The 16,030-nt window shown below is 27.8% G+C and overlaps 1 protein-coding gene across 1 annotated transcript in view; it reads right to left on the bottom strand.

Annotated features, from left to right (window-relative positions):
* LOC142319322 (uncharacterized) overlaps window positions 1–16,030 on the bottom strand; it is a 59,953-nt gene that overhangs the window by 31,766 nt on the left and 12,157 nt on the right. The window contains exons 4-5 of the mRNA XM_075356482.1: window positions 13,551–13,728; window positions 6,599–6,825 (exon numbers count right to left, since the gene is read on the bottom strand). Of these exons, the coding sequence (XP_075212597.1) occupies window positions 6,599–6,825; window positions 13,551–13,728 (405 nt within the window). The remainder of the gene's footprint in view (window positions 1–6,598; window positions 6,826–13,550; window positions 13,729–16,030) is intronic.

Genomic DNA, 16,030 nt, shown 5'->3' with positions numbered 1-16,030 from the left:
TCAATTCACACAAGTTTCCTTGGAGCATTTTTTTTTCTGGTATGAGAATTCTAGGGACTATCTTAGTTCAAACTTTTTTTATGTTAAGATCCTCATATATATAATCTTCTACACAGTGTCTTTGTCAATGCTCACAGCTTCTGCTACCACTTGGACACTAAGTTGACAGTCCTATCAAACAATGTGGCTTATTTTTTCACATTTGCTTTGGTTCTTCAAGTTGAAATTTGTCCAGCATGTAATATTAAATTAAAATTCAATAAAAAAATGTAAATGTGTTTATAAAAAATAAATAAATGTAATCAATTAAAAAATATCAACTTAAAAAAGTTATATAGTAAGTACCCTTACAAATAAAAGCTCTCCACCCGTTTTAAATGGAAGAGGCCGACTTCAAACTAGTAAAACTATCAATATGTTCGGTCTATTCATTTAAAATTAACACCGACATTACTACTAATAATGTAATCATACAAGTTAATCAATTGTAGCTTAAACTGTTTCTCATTCTAGAAGGCATTATTTTAAATAACTATATTTGCATAAAAAATCCAAAAATCTTCGCATTATTGTTATCTCATATATCCTACAAAATCACACACGGCTTTCTTAATATTCAGTTTTAAGTTGTGTCGAAACGGCACTGATGATTAAAGCGCTAGCTGCCGTACGGAAGATTGATATAGTTCGTAGATCAGTTATATTTTAATACTAACGGCTCCTCAATTTTTTTGTTGGGTACTAATTAACAACACATACTGGCGTAGCAATTTGTGGATGTAACAAGCTACAAGTACATTCATTACACCAACACAAGACGCAACAACCTCCGAGCTCCAAATCATGAAGGCTGGAACTGTATATCTAGAGATCTTTTGAGTATCAAACGAAAATATCAATCAAACATACATTATTTACTGAATTCCTAAAATAATTTTGAAATATTTAGTAATAATATTTCAGGGTGAAACTAAAACTAACAACCTTCTTCCATGTGATAACCATTTGAGTACAATTATTCATTAATTGATAAAAATATCTGAAGGTAATTATGTGTAGTTATTATCACATTAAATAATTATTGCAGGTTTACGTAATTTTTACCGTATTTTTAATTGATTGGTGACCATTAAATTTTATTAATGATGAATACTGTTAAAGGAAGATTTTATCGAAATGCTCAACCATTGTTAAAAGACGCAGTGTGGGATCAAGAGAAAGTAAATATTGTCAACGATACCGTACATATAAATTGTAGTAAACCAAGTGGATGGAAAATCCTATAGTTATAACTCATAAACCCCGAAAATTTGTATTATTTATTTTAATTATCCAGCATTTCAAATTAAAAAAAAAAAATTATTAACATCTAGAGCTATTCAGTATTTCGCGTGACATTACTATAATTTCTTTGGAAATAGCGGGAAACAGAGATAACTAATTTCTTAGATGAGTCAAGAAAACGGGTTAATACAGTTTTATTTTTCAGTGCTACAAAATTAAGTCTTTACATTCCTATTGGTGCACACATTATAGTGAGTAAACTATTATTTTCTTATCAAACCTTGTTAATTATTCTATATCACTTACTTATAAACATATCTAATGTTTTTCTAATAGCAACATTATTTAAGAATTGCAGTCATCATTACAGCTTACGTTCATTATTATGCGTAATTTTATACATCCGTAGATCGTATGCCCGTTTATTTTTAGCGTTGTACATATTTCTTCAGTTTTATATTTTAAGCATAATGCCTGAAGAAGATGCTAAGCTTGCCATCAATATTAGGTATTATGCTTGTATATATTTCTATCTGAAGTATTATCTCTCTTACCCCCCTGAACAAATTAGGATGAGTTTTTCAAGAAACAAATGGGATATAACATCATTATTTGATGTCCATAACCATGAATCATGTAGACTACAAAATTAAAAATTAAAATTATTCTTAAAAAATAATACCCATCTTTACCAAACCAGGCAACTGAGTGAAATGCTTTTGTATAACTCAACACAATACTTTGTCTTATTAGAAGGTACTTTTGCTGCTATATTTTTAATAAATTACTGAATAATTCTATAAATCTTTCCACCAATTTATTTAAAGTAAATTACTTTTTTTTTATAGAAACAATATTATTCTGTCAGTGATGTTTTAAATAATATTAATTAAAAAACCTTGAATTTTCTGCATCTGTTTGACAAGTTTGTAAATACGTGGTCAAATGAATAATCTTTATTAATGTTTTTTTAGTTAGAAATTAATTTTTATACTTAGTATTAATATGTAAAATTTTATTTTATTGTTTATATTTTAGATTATTAATGTAGCCTTTAAATACATCCATTTTTTATTATTATTATTACTTATGTATTTTGTGATGCTGCCCAGATCATGGTTTTACCATGGTTTCCTTTGATTCATTCTTGATACTCTATTATGTATTTTTTTTAAATGAATAAAATATTTATTTATCTTATTTATTTAATGTAGTTGAGTCATTGATGAAATCTACATGTCATTTTAGTATGACTTATAGGTTTCTATTTTTATATTCTACATTCACAAGTCGCTTGTGTATCAAATATGTAAGATTTAAATTTTATATATGTCTAAAAAATAAATCCTGATTCTTAATTATAAAAAAAAGTCTGTCTTTATTTTACTCTGTCAAATTCAAAGACAGTGATCTACTATTTTAAATTCACATCTCTGAACAGCTACTTTACAAAATTCTTGAAGGTATTCTATTTTTAAATTATATATCCATTTGGATAATTTGCTAATATTTAGCATTTATTTGTTGAAATCATTAATACCATAACATTGGGTATATTATCTATTGAAATTTAACCTTCCGAATATCTGTCATCATAATTACATTGCTACAGTACTATGAATTTATGGATGATAGTGGTAGTTTTTTATAAAGCAAAATAATTTTAAAATATTAAAAAATTACTAGAAATAGATAAATGAAGAATTTGTCATCTAAAATATTTCATGTGCTAAAGGATTTTGCAATAGGTATTTGTAAGTCTTTTGAAATATACAAATACTCTATCCTTAGTAAAATAATGTAGTAGTTTTATGGGTAGAGTTGATGTGGTAAATATGCTTATTTTCTTTTATGGAAAAAACTTTGTATTTTAAAGCTATAGTCATAAACCTATGTTGTTTTTTTTTTTGAAAGTATTAGATATATCTATGTGTAGATATCTGCAAGAGGTTGACTGTAATGAGATTAATGTAAGATAAAGAGGGTGTATTATAATTGCACTGATCACATGTTTTGAACATGTAAATAGAATTGTAAATAACCATTATTATTGCACGAAGGACAAATGTGAATGTAATGTATAGAGTAACATAATTATGTATACGAGAAAAGAATGAAAGTGTTTCTTTAAATCCTACCACACAAATAATAATAATTTGCATAAGGACTGTAATTGAATTATTTAAAAATTATGAACTGTTTTACTTTGTTTTTGTGCTGGTGTGGTTCATTACCATTGGACATATATATTTAAAAAGGATCAAGGGTAAAAACAAAATAAACTTTAATTCAAATTTTTAATAGAATATTAGCCTATTTTCATCTATTTCAGAAAACTGTATGAATTTATAGTGCTCTTTTCTTCATTTAACAACTGCTGCAATAAGAGGACTGTTCCTGACAGTAATGTAAAAGTTATTTCCTTTATAATCCAAGTATATCTTTGTAAGTAAACTGGTAAAATCTAAAATAAATTTATAACTAACAAAATATACTGGTTAATGATTTGTTGGTAATGTTTTGAAAGAAGACATGTTAAGTTAGGTCCTGTCTAGTTCAAATATGGAACTAGAATTTTTTTATTTATGAAATTAAACAAAATGTGTTAGAGCTATTAGTAAAAAAAGCACTGCTCAGAAAGGGATTTAATGAGAAAACTTTTGAAGTATGCTAAATATCATATTATTTTTTTATATTACTTTGAGAAGTAATATAAGTTAATCTCTATTTAATGAATATATAATTGAAGTTTCTAAACTGCTATATGATTTTTGTTTTCATGGTATTTTCTCATTAAATACACACTGAAATAGAAATTTGCGCTCATTATTTTGAATGTGTATGTTTTACTGTGTGTACAAAATTATGTAAGAGCAGCAATACCTATTTTGAAGCCCTTTTGTAAAATACTAAGCTTTTAATTGTTAAATACTTATGCTTACATACATACACTCCTATGTGAACAATAATATTTCTTGGGTCTCACTCAAAGTTAGAACAAATTTTCAAGATACAAAAATGGGTTGTCAGATCATTGTTTGGCAGCTGTAAATATTAATGATGTAGGTCAATACTTAGAAAAAGTAAAAATGCTAACTTTGAGTTTATATTTATCATTGTGCAATCTTTGCTATAAAGAGTACACATATTTAAAAATGACAGTTTCTATTTCTATCAAACCAATCAGCAGAACTAATTTCATGTAAGTCAACACAATACTTTGGCTTATGACAAAGGACCTTATTATGCATCTGCTGCCATTTTTAATAAATTACTGAACCATTTAAAAAATTTTCCCACAAATTTATTTAAAAACAATTAGAGCTAAACAATTTTCTTTTACAGAAGCAATGTTAATCTGTCAATTAATTTTTAAATAATACAAAAAAAGAAAAAACCCTGGATTTTCTATATCCTATTCAATATGTACATAAATATGTATTAACTAATTTTTGTTAACGCCTCCTGATTTATTTCTCATTTTAGTTATTTTTTATGTTAAGTATTTTCATGTTTTTTCATTGAAATTATTTCATGTGTTTATGAATTTTAAACACTTATATTTTATTTTATAATTGTGTATTTTTCATGCTGCTTTGTCAAGGTTTTACAGTAGTTTGGCTTGATCCATGTATGTACATTTTGGAACAGTTCCTTCTTTTTGTTTAAAATTTACACTTACAATACTTAACACTTGATTGAACTTATTTTAGCTAGACGTATCTCTTTAGATGACTGAAATCATAACTGTGTGTTATATCTTTTTTACCAGTGTTTTGTTCTTCTTGACAGATATAGATTTTTGATGTTTAGTTATGCAAAAACCACATAAACAAAAGATAAATATTGAAAATTAAAAAGCACAACTGCCAAAAAACAGTGTTGACAAACATTATTATAACTTTAATATATGCTAATTACTAATATACGATAATTAAAGAGCGTATGGGTGACTATTTTGCATATAGTATTTATATATAGGATAATATTTTTTTTTCAATTTTCTTAAATCTGTTTAAACATATATATATATATATATATATATATATATATATATATATATATACATATTTATATAGCCTATGACACTCCCTCTAATGTAAGGGTTCCAATGCGGGGTGATACATCTAAATCGCTTTAGTCGTTGAGCTGGTACAGTGGAACAAACAAACATAATATGTACAATATAATATATACAAACTAAATCCATTACACTTCTTTTGGGCAGTCGTGTATATAATACTTGTAAAACTGTTTTTAATGATTTATTTACTGGGAATCCATTTTCATGACAAATTTCAGTTTATAAAAAGTAGAGGAAATAAAGTCTTGGACTACACTTTCATAGATGGGGACTACACTTTCGTACACTTTAAAAACTAGGGTTTCCCCAGTTTTTTCTGAAACAAAGAATTTTATACATATAACTTTTTAAACATTACTTTGTTATTTAACATTATCTGTCTTAGTGTCTATTATAGTTATAATTGTAAAGCACCTGAGACAATAAAGTAGAGTGCTCTCTGATAGTAACAGCATTCTCTGCATAGTCAGTCACTGCATGAAGGCTGAACTGGCAGTTGTAGGGTTAAATATTATCTGTATTTGGTGAACTTGCATCCCAATGTTCAACAGTACATTTGATTTTGTGTAGAAGGCAGTTGAAAGTCACTTCAGTTCTCACTTTTCCTATAAAATTGGCCTAATAGGTTGCTGTTTTTACAAATGACTATACCCATGTTGGGAGGGACCTGTACCTCATGTCAGCTTTCTTACAAGTTTCCTGATATAGTAATTAACATATATACTTATTTGTTTGTTAAATATAATACTTTTATGATGTATTAAATAAATAAATAACGTAGTTTGAACTGCTGAAATTTTTTTTACATAATGTTGGTACAATACTGGAAAATATTTTTTTAAACCCTTTTTCTTGTACCTTTTTATGTCCCGTCAGTCGTTCTGAGAACAAATAATTTTGGTTTATCAGCTTTGAAAAAATGTTTACCACTCACCATTATGCTTTCTCAAATTGTCTATATATCCAGTATTTTTGTATGGCTGAGATCAATCCAATAATTATTTTGGTGTCCCATTCTGCATTACAGATTCAAACATACATACACAAAACCAAAAATGTAACCCTCCTTTATGTGACACAGCCAGGTAAAAATTCTTTAATTGTATTTGAGCCAAGATCAATTAGAGTTACAGAATAGCTGTTTTACAACTTATTTGATGAATTCACTATTCGTACAAGGGATTTGAACTACAAAAGAAATTCTAGTTCTAATAAAGTTTTTTTTTTTACCTTGCTCATATTCTCTTTTAATACATCATGAAGATGCACACAATATGTATTTCCATGTGAAGCGACGTCACCCGTTGTAAATACAACTGTTCTTGTCCCATCTGGTGATACCAGTACTTGTGGTGCATCCAATATACTTTGATTTCCTGGTGTTAAAACTTGACTGATAAGTGATTTTGTCTTACCACTGTACACAATTAAATGACCTTCAAATTTTGCTGGATGACCTGCAAATAAGAGGTTTCATAAATCATTAATAACAAATTTTAAATTAATTTAAGTGAAAATATCATTCCTCCAAAATTATTCATTTATATAGAAAGTTTTACAGTCTCATATTTTATTATAATTTATTTAAACTATTCTATAGAAAAAAAATAACTGAAAATAAGATGCTGTGTTTATATTATGGAAAATGAATTTTTAATTTTAAAAGTAAAATTTTCTAAGAATTCTTAACTGTAAAAAATGAAATATGATTAATTTTAAGAAAGATGAAGGTAATTTAAATATGAGGTATTTTAAATACATAGTCATTTTTTTTGTATGTATAAGTTTTGTCAAAGATTATCATAGTCATTATTTATTTGCATGTGGAATGTCATACAGATTTCATGTGGATTTAAACATGTTTAAAATTTTTAGTATTCTGACTTATATATTTGTAAATTACATTACACATTACATTTTCTAAAAAATGGATGTTCAGTGACAAATTACTCCAAGTGTGTTATAGTTTTTAAGAAGCTCTCTTATAAGTTATTAGTAGTTATCTGCCTTATGATTTCCAGGGAGATATTGACAATCTTTTTAAACAATTTCCACATAGCATTCTTATAGTCATTCAAACTGTCTTCAAATTAAATATTTGAAGATAATCTATCTTCCTTTCTTTATCTTAGCATTAGTTACAGTATTATAGCATTATTAGTGAAATCCAATCCGTTTACAATTTACTTTATTTAAGTACTAACAATATGTTCTAGAAGTTTGACCAGTTTAGATTGCCTAGATTTGAAAAAAAAGTGTATTAAAATTTGAAAAATATTTTGAAATTTTAAAACATTTTCTTTTTTTACAATAATTCAAAAGTAAAGAAAATACCTAAAAAATGCTACAGTATAAAAATTCAGTTTTTTTTACTGAAAATTTTGGGATTTTTTTTCTTTCTGTAAACTAAAAATTGATTGAGATATCATCATTAGAAGTTTGCATTCAAGTGCAAGGACCACCTTAAAACTCAAAAATTTCAAAAACGAAGGGCTCAAGGAATCTGAACTTTATATTCTTTGTAGCCCTTGAAATTCCCTGCAAAATATTCTTTTGAGCGATTGGATAGTTTAAAAATTAACAAAGTTTTCACTGAAACTAATTTTTTTGGTGAAATTTTCAGAGCATGTAAATTTTAATCACGAGGTTGGTTTGTAAGGTTTGGGACTTTCAATAAATTATAAATTACATTAACAACTGTAAAAAGTTTATAATTCATTATAAATGCATCCCACCATTAAAACATTTTAATTTGTTTAAAACTAAGTTTTTTTCATCATTAGGGTGGATTCTAACGGTTCCAACATTGTAACATCATAAATTATGTTTCAGAATATGGAACAATTCTACATATTTAAATGATTTTGAGCTACAAAACACATAACATCTATAATTTTAACAATTTTTTTCATAAGGGGGTGGTTATTAAGAGTTGAAACATTGCAATAAATCATAAATTATTATAAACAGTAAAGGGATTTTAATTCGTTATAAATGCATCATTAAAATATTACAAACAGTTGAAAATTATTTTTTTTTTAAATTTCATCATAAGGGGAGTTTCTAAGGGTTGAAACATAGTAAAACATCATAAATTATATTTCACAACATAAAAGAATGTTTATTCTAGATATTTAAACATGATTTCGATCTATGAAATGTTTTAATCTATAGTTTTTTAATTTTTTTTAACAACGGGTAGTTTTCACTTTTGAAGGGGTTAGATAAGATTAATCACAAGTTTTCATGAAAATCTATGTTGTCCGAAAGAATTCTAAGGTAATACTCAATTTTTATTGTCAAACTAGACTAAATATGAATACAAATAATATGGGATTTACAAACATAAAAATATGATCAATTTTCAGACAGCATATGAGGTTGACAGTATTAGGAAAGGTGCAGAAGATGGCATCACCATCTATTTTGATAGAGATGTATAATTTAATATATTTCAGTAAGTATAGTAAAGTAAATTCAGTTAAATAGACAAAATGCACATTTGCTTTAGTTAAAGTTATTTTTATTTGATTTTTAATTTTAATTTGATTTTGTGCTTTGACATCACATTTTTACTACGTAAAAAAAATTTACAATTTAATTTTAATTATTTTTCGATGTTTTTAAATTTTGTTTTTAATTTTATTAAATAAAAGTTTAAATTCTTAAAATAGAAAAAGGTTTTAAACTTTAAATAAAATAAATAAATGAATATGTTATATTTTGTGAAGTTTGTGATGTAATTTGAGATGAATATATGAATGTGTAATGCAGCTGATGATGCGAGTAAATCGCGAAAGCGCACCTGCATATATGGTGAAATAAGTCATCCTACTTGATTAATTTATTCTGTAGTTAGGTTGATCTAGTAAAATAAAATATATTTATTTTTCTAAAATCAATACTTTCAAGACCCAATTTATATTATATTATTTTTATTAAAATAATAATAAACATAAGCATAAGAGACATACAGACGTATGTCTCTTATGCCTTCCCAAACCGTTCACCCGTTGCGATGAAACTTTGGGGAATGGTTGGACGCATGCCAGGGAAGGTTTCTGAATTAGTTTGGACCCGCTAGGTGGCACTGGTGTCAAAATATTTCAAAAAATTGTATTTATGGTTCGATTTGCCTCATATTCAGAAATATTACTTATATGAAAAGAATTATCTGTGCAAAAAATGAACCCACTAGATGGCACTGGGGTTGAGATATTTAGAAAAATTATATTTATGGACCGATTTGGTTCATATTCAGAATATGAATATTAGTTACGTGAAAAGAAATATTTTTGCAAAAACTATACCCGCTAGGTGGGGCCGGTGTCGAGATATTTACGAAACAAACAAATAAACAGACAGACGTTTTTATTCTATATAAAAGGCATGTTTGTATGTGTGTCCACTGAAAACCAAAAAAACTAATGGACCGATTTACGCATGGGCAAAAGTGGAAAATGGAAAAGGTGGAAAGAGAAACGGGAAAGGGTAAAAAGGAAACTGGAAGAGTGATGAGGGAGAAGGGTGAAGGGTAAACACACATTTCTTTATAATATCATCCATATATTTTCTGCAAACGATTTCTTTGGTAAACTGACTGTTATTTTGCATCTTATTAATTTACTTCTCTTATAATATCAGTGTATTTAAAATATTTCAATTTATTCAGCATAGTCATGTTCACCAATAGACTTTTGATTGCTAAGGATGAGGATATGGTGAGCAGGTCACCAGGATGTGGTGTAGGTTGCAGATGATCACTTTATAAACCGTCATTGTAACTAATGAGTAAATACATAGTGAGTGATTGCGATGTAGGTACATTGTTTATATGAAAGCTTAGCTTGATGACTTCAACTATCAAATCTTTTTTGATTTTACATCGCTGCTTTACCTAAACCCAACTCTGTGATTGGTTCACACAAATGCATTTCTTCCTCTAAACTCTTTCTAAAGAAATAATTTTTGCTATAACATAAAATTATAGAAAAATTTTCTTCATTGAGAACAGGATTGATATGCAGATTACAATATGCGATGCATTAATTCAAGTTTGGTTGTTTTCCAGCATCAATATGATGGGGATTTGTCTGGATCAGCTGTGACTTGGGTGAAAAGATAATGATATTCACCCAATTCTTACTGTTCTCTGTTAATTGGGTGTGCAGTCAATCTATGGTTACAGAAGGTACTTCTTAACCACTACATCATTCTGACATCACTAGTTTAATAAATAAATAAATTAAAAATAATTGCTTTGTATTTGAAACATGATGTCACTTTCTTAATACTGTAATCACATAAAAATGCATTGTTTTGTAAATGCATCATGTTTACTCTACTAAGAGATGACTTAATCATGGTGTGCCAATGTTTCAAATAACAATATTTCAGCAGTAATGTGCAGGCTGATCATCTAAGTTCGCCGTTACATGGCTGCTACTGTAAAAGATTACAAACTTTCAGTTGTGATGCAAGAATTTCTGCTTGATTTTTGGATAAATTTAGATCATGTAAGAGACCATTTAATTCTGACTGATTAATTAAGTGTGGTTCAGTATTTGTATTTCCTAAGAACTCTGGGTCTCCTTTGTTAATCATCTGATAAATCTGCACAACCTTCAATATCAACAGCTTCATCTTTGTCCAATTCCCATGTTTTTGGTGGTATTGGAATTGGAAACTATGGACTGTGAGTTACTAGTTTTGTAGCAGAAGAATATCAGGATATTTAACAGTATATCTAGTCTTAGCTGTTATCCCTAATATATTTGTTATACAAAAATAGCAGTCTGTGAAGTGATCTTATGATTCTCTCCAAACCATTTGAATTGCAAATGTCATTTGACAAGATCCATTCAACCAATCAGTCAACAGCATCCCACATGAATTCATCAGATATGAGGAACCCAGAACTTGCCCTGATCACCTAATAAAAAAGTAAAAATATTTCATTTTTACAACTTGTTTTGAAAATCCCTATTGTCATAAAGCAAAAGTAAGGTGTTTTCTTGGGATTATCGAATTGATTTCATTTTCATCAAAATCTAACCATACTATTTTGTTTTGAAGCTTGTCATCGCTATTAAATATTTCTTTGCTTTTGTACATTTCAATCTGAAGTATATCATCTTTTGAAGCTCCTCAAAGAGTTAGAATGAGTTTTCATGATACAAAAATAGATGCCAGATCATTGATGCCTATAAGTATAAATTGTGTACTCTATTTAGGAGATTTTAAATGTTAACGTATTCTTGAGTTTATATTTATAAATATACAATCTTTGCTAAAAATAAATATTCAATTCTTAAAAATAACATCACTACCCAACCAGACAACAGAAATGTTTTCATGTTAGACAATACAATTCTTTGACGTAGAAGAAAGGACCTTCTAACACTTATGTTGCTAATTATAATAAATTCCTGAAACTTTTAAAAAAATCTTCCCACTAATTTATTAACAATACTCGTACAATTTGAAGATTTTCTACAATATTTGCCAATGAATTTTTAAATAATATGAATAAAAATTAATGAATTTTCTGCATCTGTATGCAACGTGTATACAGATATGTGCTTAAATACTTTTCGTTAAAGCCTTCTGAATTGTTTTTCATTTTATAGTTTTTTTTAATGTTTAATATCTTTGTGAATTTATGTTAGCATTATTTCATTTGTTTATATTTTAAATTATTGATGTAATCTCATACTTTTTTTATTTTTTAATTAATTTTGTATTTTGTGATGTTGCTATAATCAAAGTTTTACTACAGTTTTCCTTGATCCATCAAGACAAATGCTGTAGCAGTTTCCTTTTAATTTGTTGAATAGTATACCCATGATCTATATGATGCATTAATCTATGTGTGTACCTGTTACTGCTAGTGTGTTAGAAATGACTTTTTCAATAGTATAGAAAAGGAGGGCAAGTAAAAATAACAAAAATTAAATTGTTATTTTTCAAAATTTTACACATACCAATTTATCTAATAAAAATAAACTGAATTAAAGAGTCTTATGAACCTAGGAATAAAAGTTTATCTACTCTGAGTTTATCTTTAAACTCTGATTTAAGATACAGATCAATAAACTGTTAGAGCATTTTAGTATATTATTACACTTTCATCATACTTTTTTTGTTAATATAAAAAAATTTACTTGGATGGGGACTTTCTATTTTCCCTGACATTTGTAAGAGGCTGGATGGATACCCTATTTATTTTAAGAGAATTTAGTTAACAGCTGGACATCTTGCTTATCTTGGAATACATGAGACAAGCTTTGGATGTCCCTGGGTTATCATGTGCTGTATGGATAAATAATGAACTTGTTAAGGACTTGGAATTTGCTGTATGGTTATATAAGTTTATTAACCAATCAGGGCTTCCTTTGTTCATTTGACTATATAGTCAAGGGGCTCTGCTCCCTTGCCCCCCGGGGCCCGGTGAACCCTGGAGCTGACCCAGGGGCTTCTTGGGGCCATGGGTCTTCCCCAGGGCCGCAGAGCTTGCTTATTCAGCATTACCATCTTATCAGGGGGTCCCGCCCCTTAGACCCCTACAATGTTCATTACCTTCATGGTTGTAAGAATAATACTGATAAATAATAATTTAAGTATTTAGGCTTTATAAAAACCTAAAAAAGAAACTAAATTACATAAGACAGAATAGTAGTAACTTTTTTTTTTTTTTTTTAACCTCCGGGCCGCAGTTAAGCATTACTGTACAGAGGATGAGATGAATGATTTGTAGCGTGTGTGAAAAATGCCATGCCTGACCGGGATTCGAACCCGGGACCTCCGGGTGAAAGGCCGAGACGCAGTAACTAAAGTACACACATTTTGATGATAAAAAATTCATACTTATTTCTGTTGCCATAGTGACAGAAATAAGTTAATGCAATAGAAGGATTAATCTTTTTTCTTTAATGAAGATATTTAATTCATAATTTCACCACCAAGGGGGCCAGGGCCTTGGTCTATGTCTTAAAACCTTCTCTGGGATAAAATGAATGTATCATGCAAATTTGAAAGCTATCAGTCAGTTGGTTTTTGTGTGATGTGAGAATGAACAGACAAACTTTGGCTGTATGTATAAGATTTATTTATTATTTATATATTAAGTATGATTTTAAATGACTAATTGTTTACATTCTAATGGGACTGCTAATTTACTTACTGATTGAGTTTGATGTATGAGCTGCAAGAATGTCAGGTATCCCATCAGAATCAACATCAGATATAAATTGAGCTGTATATACATTGACACCAGTGTCTATATTTACTCCTGCATTTTCATCTGGTTTAATAATCTCCCATATTACATCTCCTGTTTTACCATGTAGTATTTGAAGGATCTGAAAACACAAATAAATTGAGCTGATGAATGAAAAATATCTTTACTGGGTTTATTTGAATGTGTCTCTGTAATTTCTAGTTGAAATGAATCTTGTATTTTTATGTGAATTATAACAGGTTCATATATATTGATTACAGCTGTATTACATACACAACTGTGTAATTGCCATTGAGATTGTACAATGTATGATATTGATATTATTAAGTGTAAAGTAAGTAGAAAAAAATATGTGAGACTGATGGGATCATATCTGTCAGAATCATCTTTTGATAAGATCGTGGTTGGCAATCATAACTTTATTGGTTTTTAAGTTAACTTTACACTTTTGATTGGGATTGCCTAAAATGCCAACATTGGTTTTTTTTTTTACTTTTATTCTGATAATATAGAACAGCTTTTTTTATAGTGATTCATTTAACTAATATTTGTTATTTTGACTTTTTTGTATTACATTATTTATATATTATTCCTTTATTCATTTATTTAATTTATTTATATACTTTTTCCACGGTACCTATTAGTAATAATTGTTTTAACAAATGAAATGGGGCATCTAATTTTAGATTTTAAATAACATGTTTTGTAAACTGTTTTGAGTGTTTTTTTTTTTTTTTTAATTTTTATTTCCCTCAGTTTTATAATTTCTTTGAATGAATTTTATAAGATTATTGCAAGATGTATTTTTGCAGTTTTAGTTATTCATAGTTTTATTATTAATTGGTTTTAATGATTTTATTTTATTTTAAATCTCAATAGTTTTATTACTAATCTATTAATAAGTAGAAAGATTTTCCTTAAAAGGGTATTTATGAAAAAGACCCTTCTCTTTCAAGGTGTTAACTAAATTCTAAGCAGTTTTTTAAAAGATATTCCATGAACCATTGTTAATTGAATGTTTTTTATTAGAGATGAATGTATCATAGTAGTTAAAGAATTATCATGTTAAATCTTTATTTTAAGCTGTGAGAGAAAAATGATGGAGTGGAGCCATACATCAAACTATTTCATTCTATGCTAGTTCATTGTGGGCGAACCTGTTAAAGATTGAATTGAATAAGATGAAATTTTTACTTGTACATTTGAACTTGTTTGTATTTAAGTAAATTTGTAAGTCTATAGAGAGTAGTCATTTGATACTTGTTTGTGAATACACTTTCATTCCAAATAAAGGGACTTGGCCGTGATGTGATCCAAGGCTCTACAGCTACTGTACTGGGGTTACTTGCAATGATTAGTCACATGGATCTGTGTGTGATATCTTTTGTTTTTGGATCAGTGAAAAACTTTTTAAACATTTTTTTCTTTTATTGCGTTCCCTAATCTTTCTTTAATCAGAAAAATTAATTTTTTCTGATTAGAAAAAAAATTAAAATTGGTGGATTTCAACAATTAGAAAAATAATCATAATAAATCTGAGGGAGTAATATTCTGGAGATAAGGTTATAAAGTAAATGTAGATCACTGATGGTGAAGTTATGTAAAAAACTGGTTTCTGTAAATCATAAAGATTAAACAATGCTGATTGAGATTTCACTACATTCTGCTGGCATTTATTTGAGACTAATGACTAACAGTTGATACTTAAAATTATGATAAATAATAGTAATAAATAAATTGTGTTGGCTGTAGGTAGTGCATGATTATCACACGCTCCTTTGCCCTTACTATAAATGAAGGTTTATGAAAACTGAGTTTTTAATGGAATTGGTTATGAAATGTAATTCAATTTTTCTAATTTTTTAGGAGATGCTTATTGTGATAATCTTGTTTATTTTGTTTACTTTATAGATTTATATATATAAAAGTTTTACATAGGTAAATAAATAGAAGTTTTACATTGACTGGTATATAAAAATACATTTTATAGACAGATCACTTCAGAAATGGATTGGTAGATTACTTTGTGGGTAAGAACAGGAACTGGTCCAGAATATGTCTGGAAGGATTCCCTTGAATAGGTTTGGATCCCTTGATTATATTTATGAGTAACCATAGGTGTCCTATAGGTTGTTCTTGGTGCAAAATAATTTTAATATAAACATCTTTAACAAAATACTGTTTGTTGTTTTAGTTCTGTGTTTAAATAAATATTATTATTTAAATTTCCAATTTTTAAAATTGGAAAGTAGTCGCTGAAAAAATGAGTGATTGATAATTATTTCTGAAATCTTAATTTTTTAGCATAATATTAATGCTTAGTTATATAATGCTCATAATTTTTTTTTAGTATTGTTACACAATTAATGATTGATGGGTTTGAATTTAAAAAAATGTGATCTAATTCAAAGAATTTTGGTTTT

This window comes from Lycorma delicatula, chromosome 2 (assembly GCF_047948215.1).
Source record: "Lycorma delicatula isolate Av1 chromosome 2, ASM4794821v1, whole genome shotgun sequence".
Taxonomy (NCBI): Eukaryota; Metazoa; Arthropoda; class Insecta; order Hemiptera; family Fulgoridae; genus Lycorma; species Lycorma delicatula.
The sequence above is the reverse complement of the archived record's forward strand: the minus strand, read 5'-3'. Positions and strand labels throughout refer to the sequence as shown.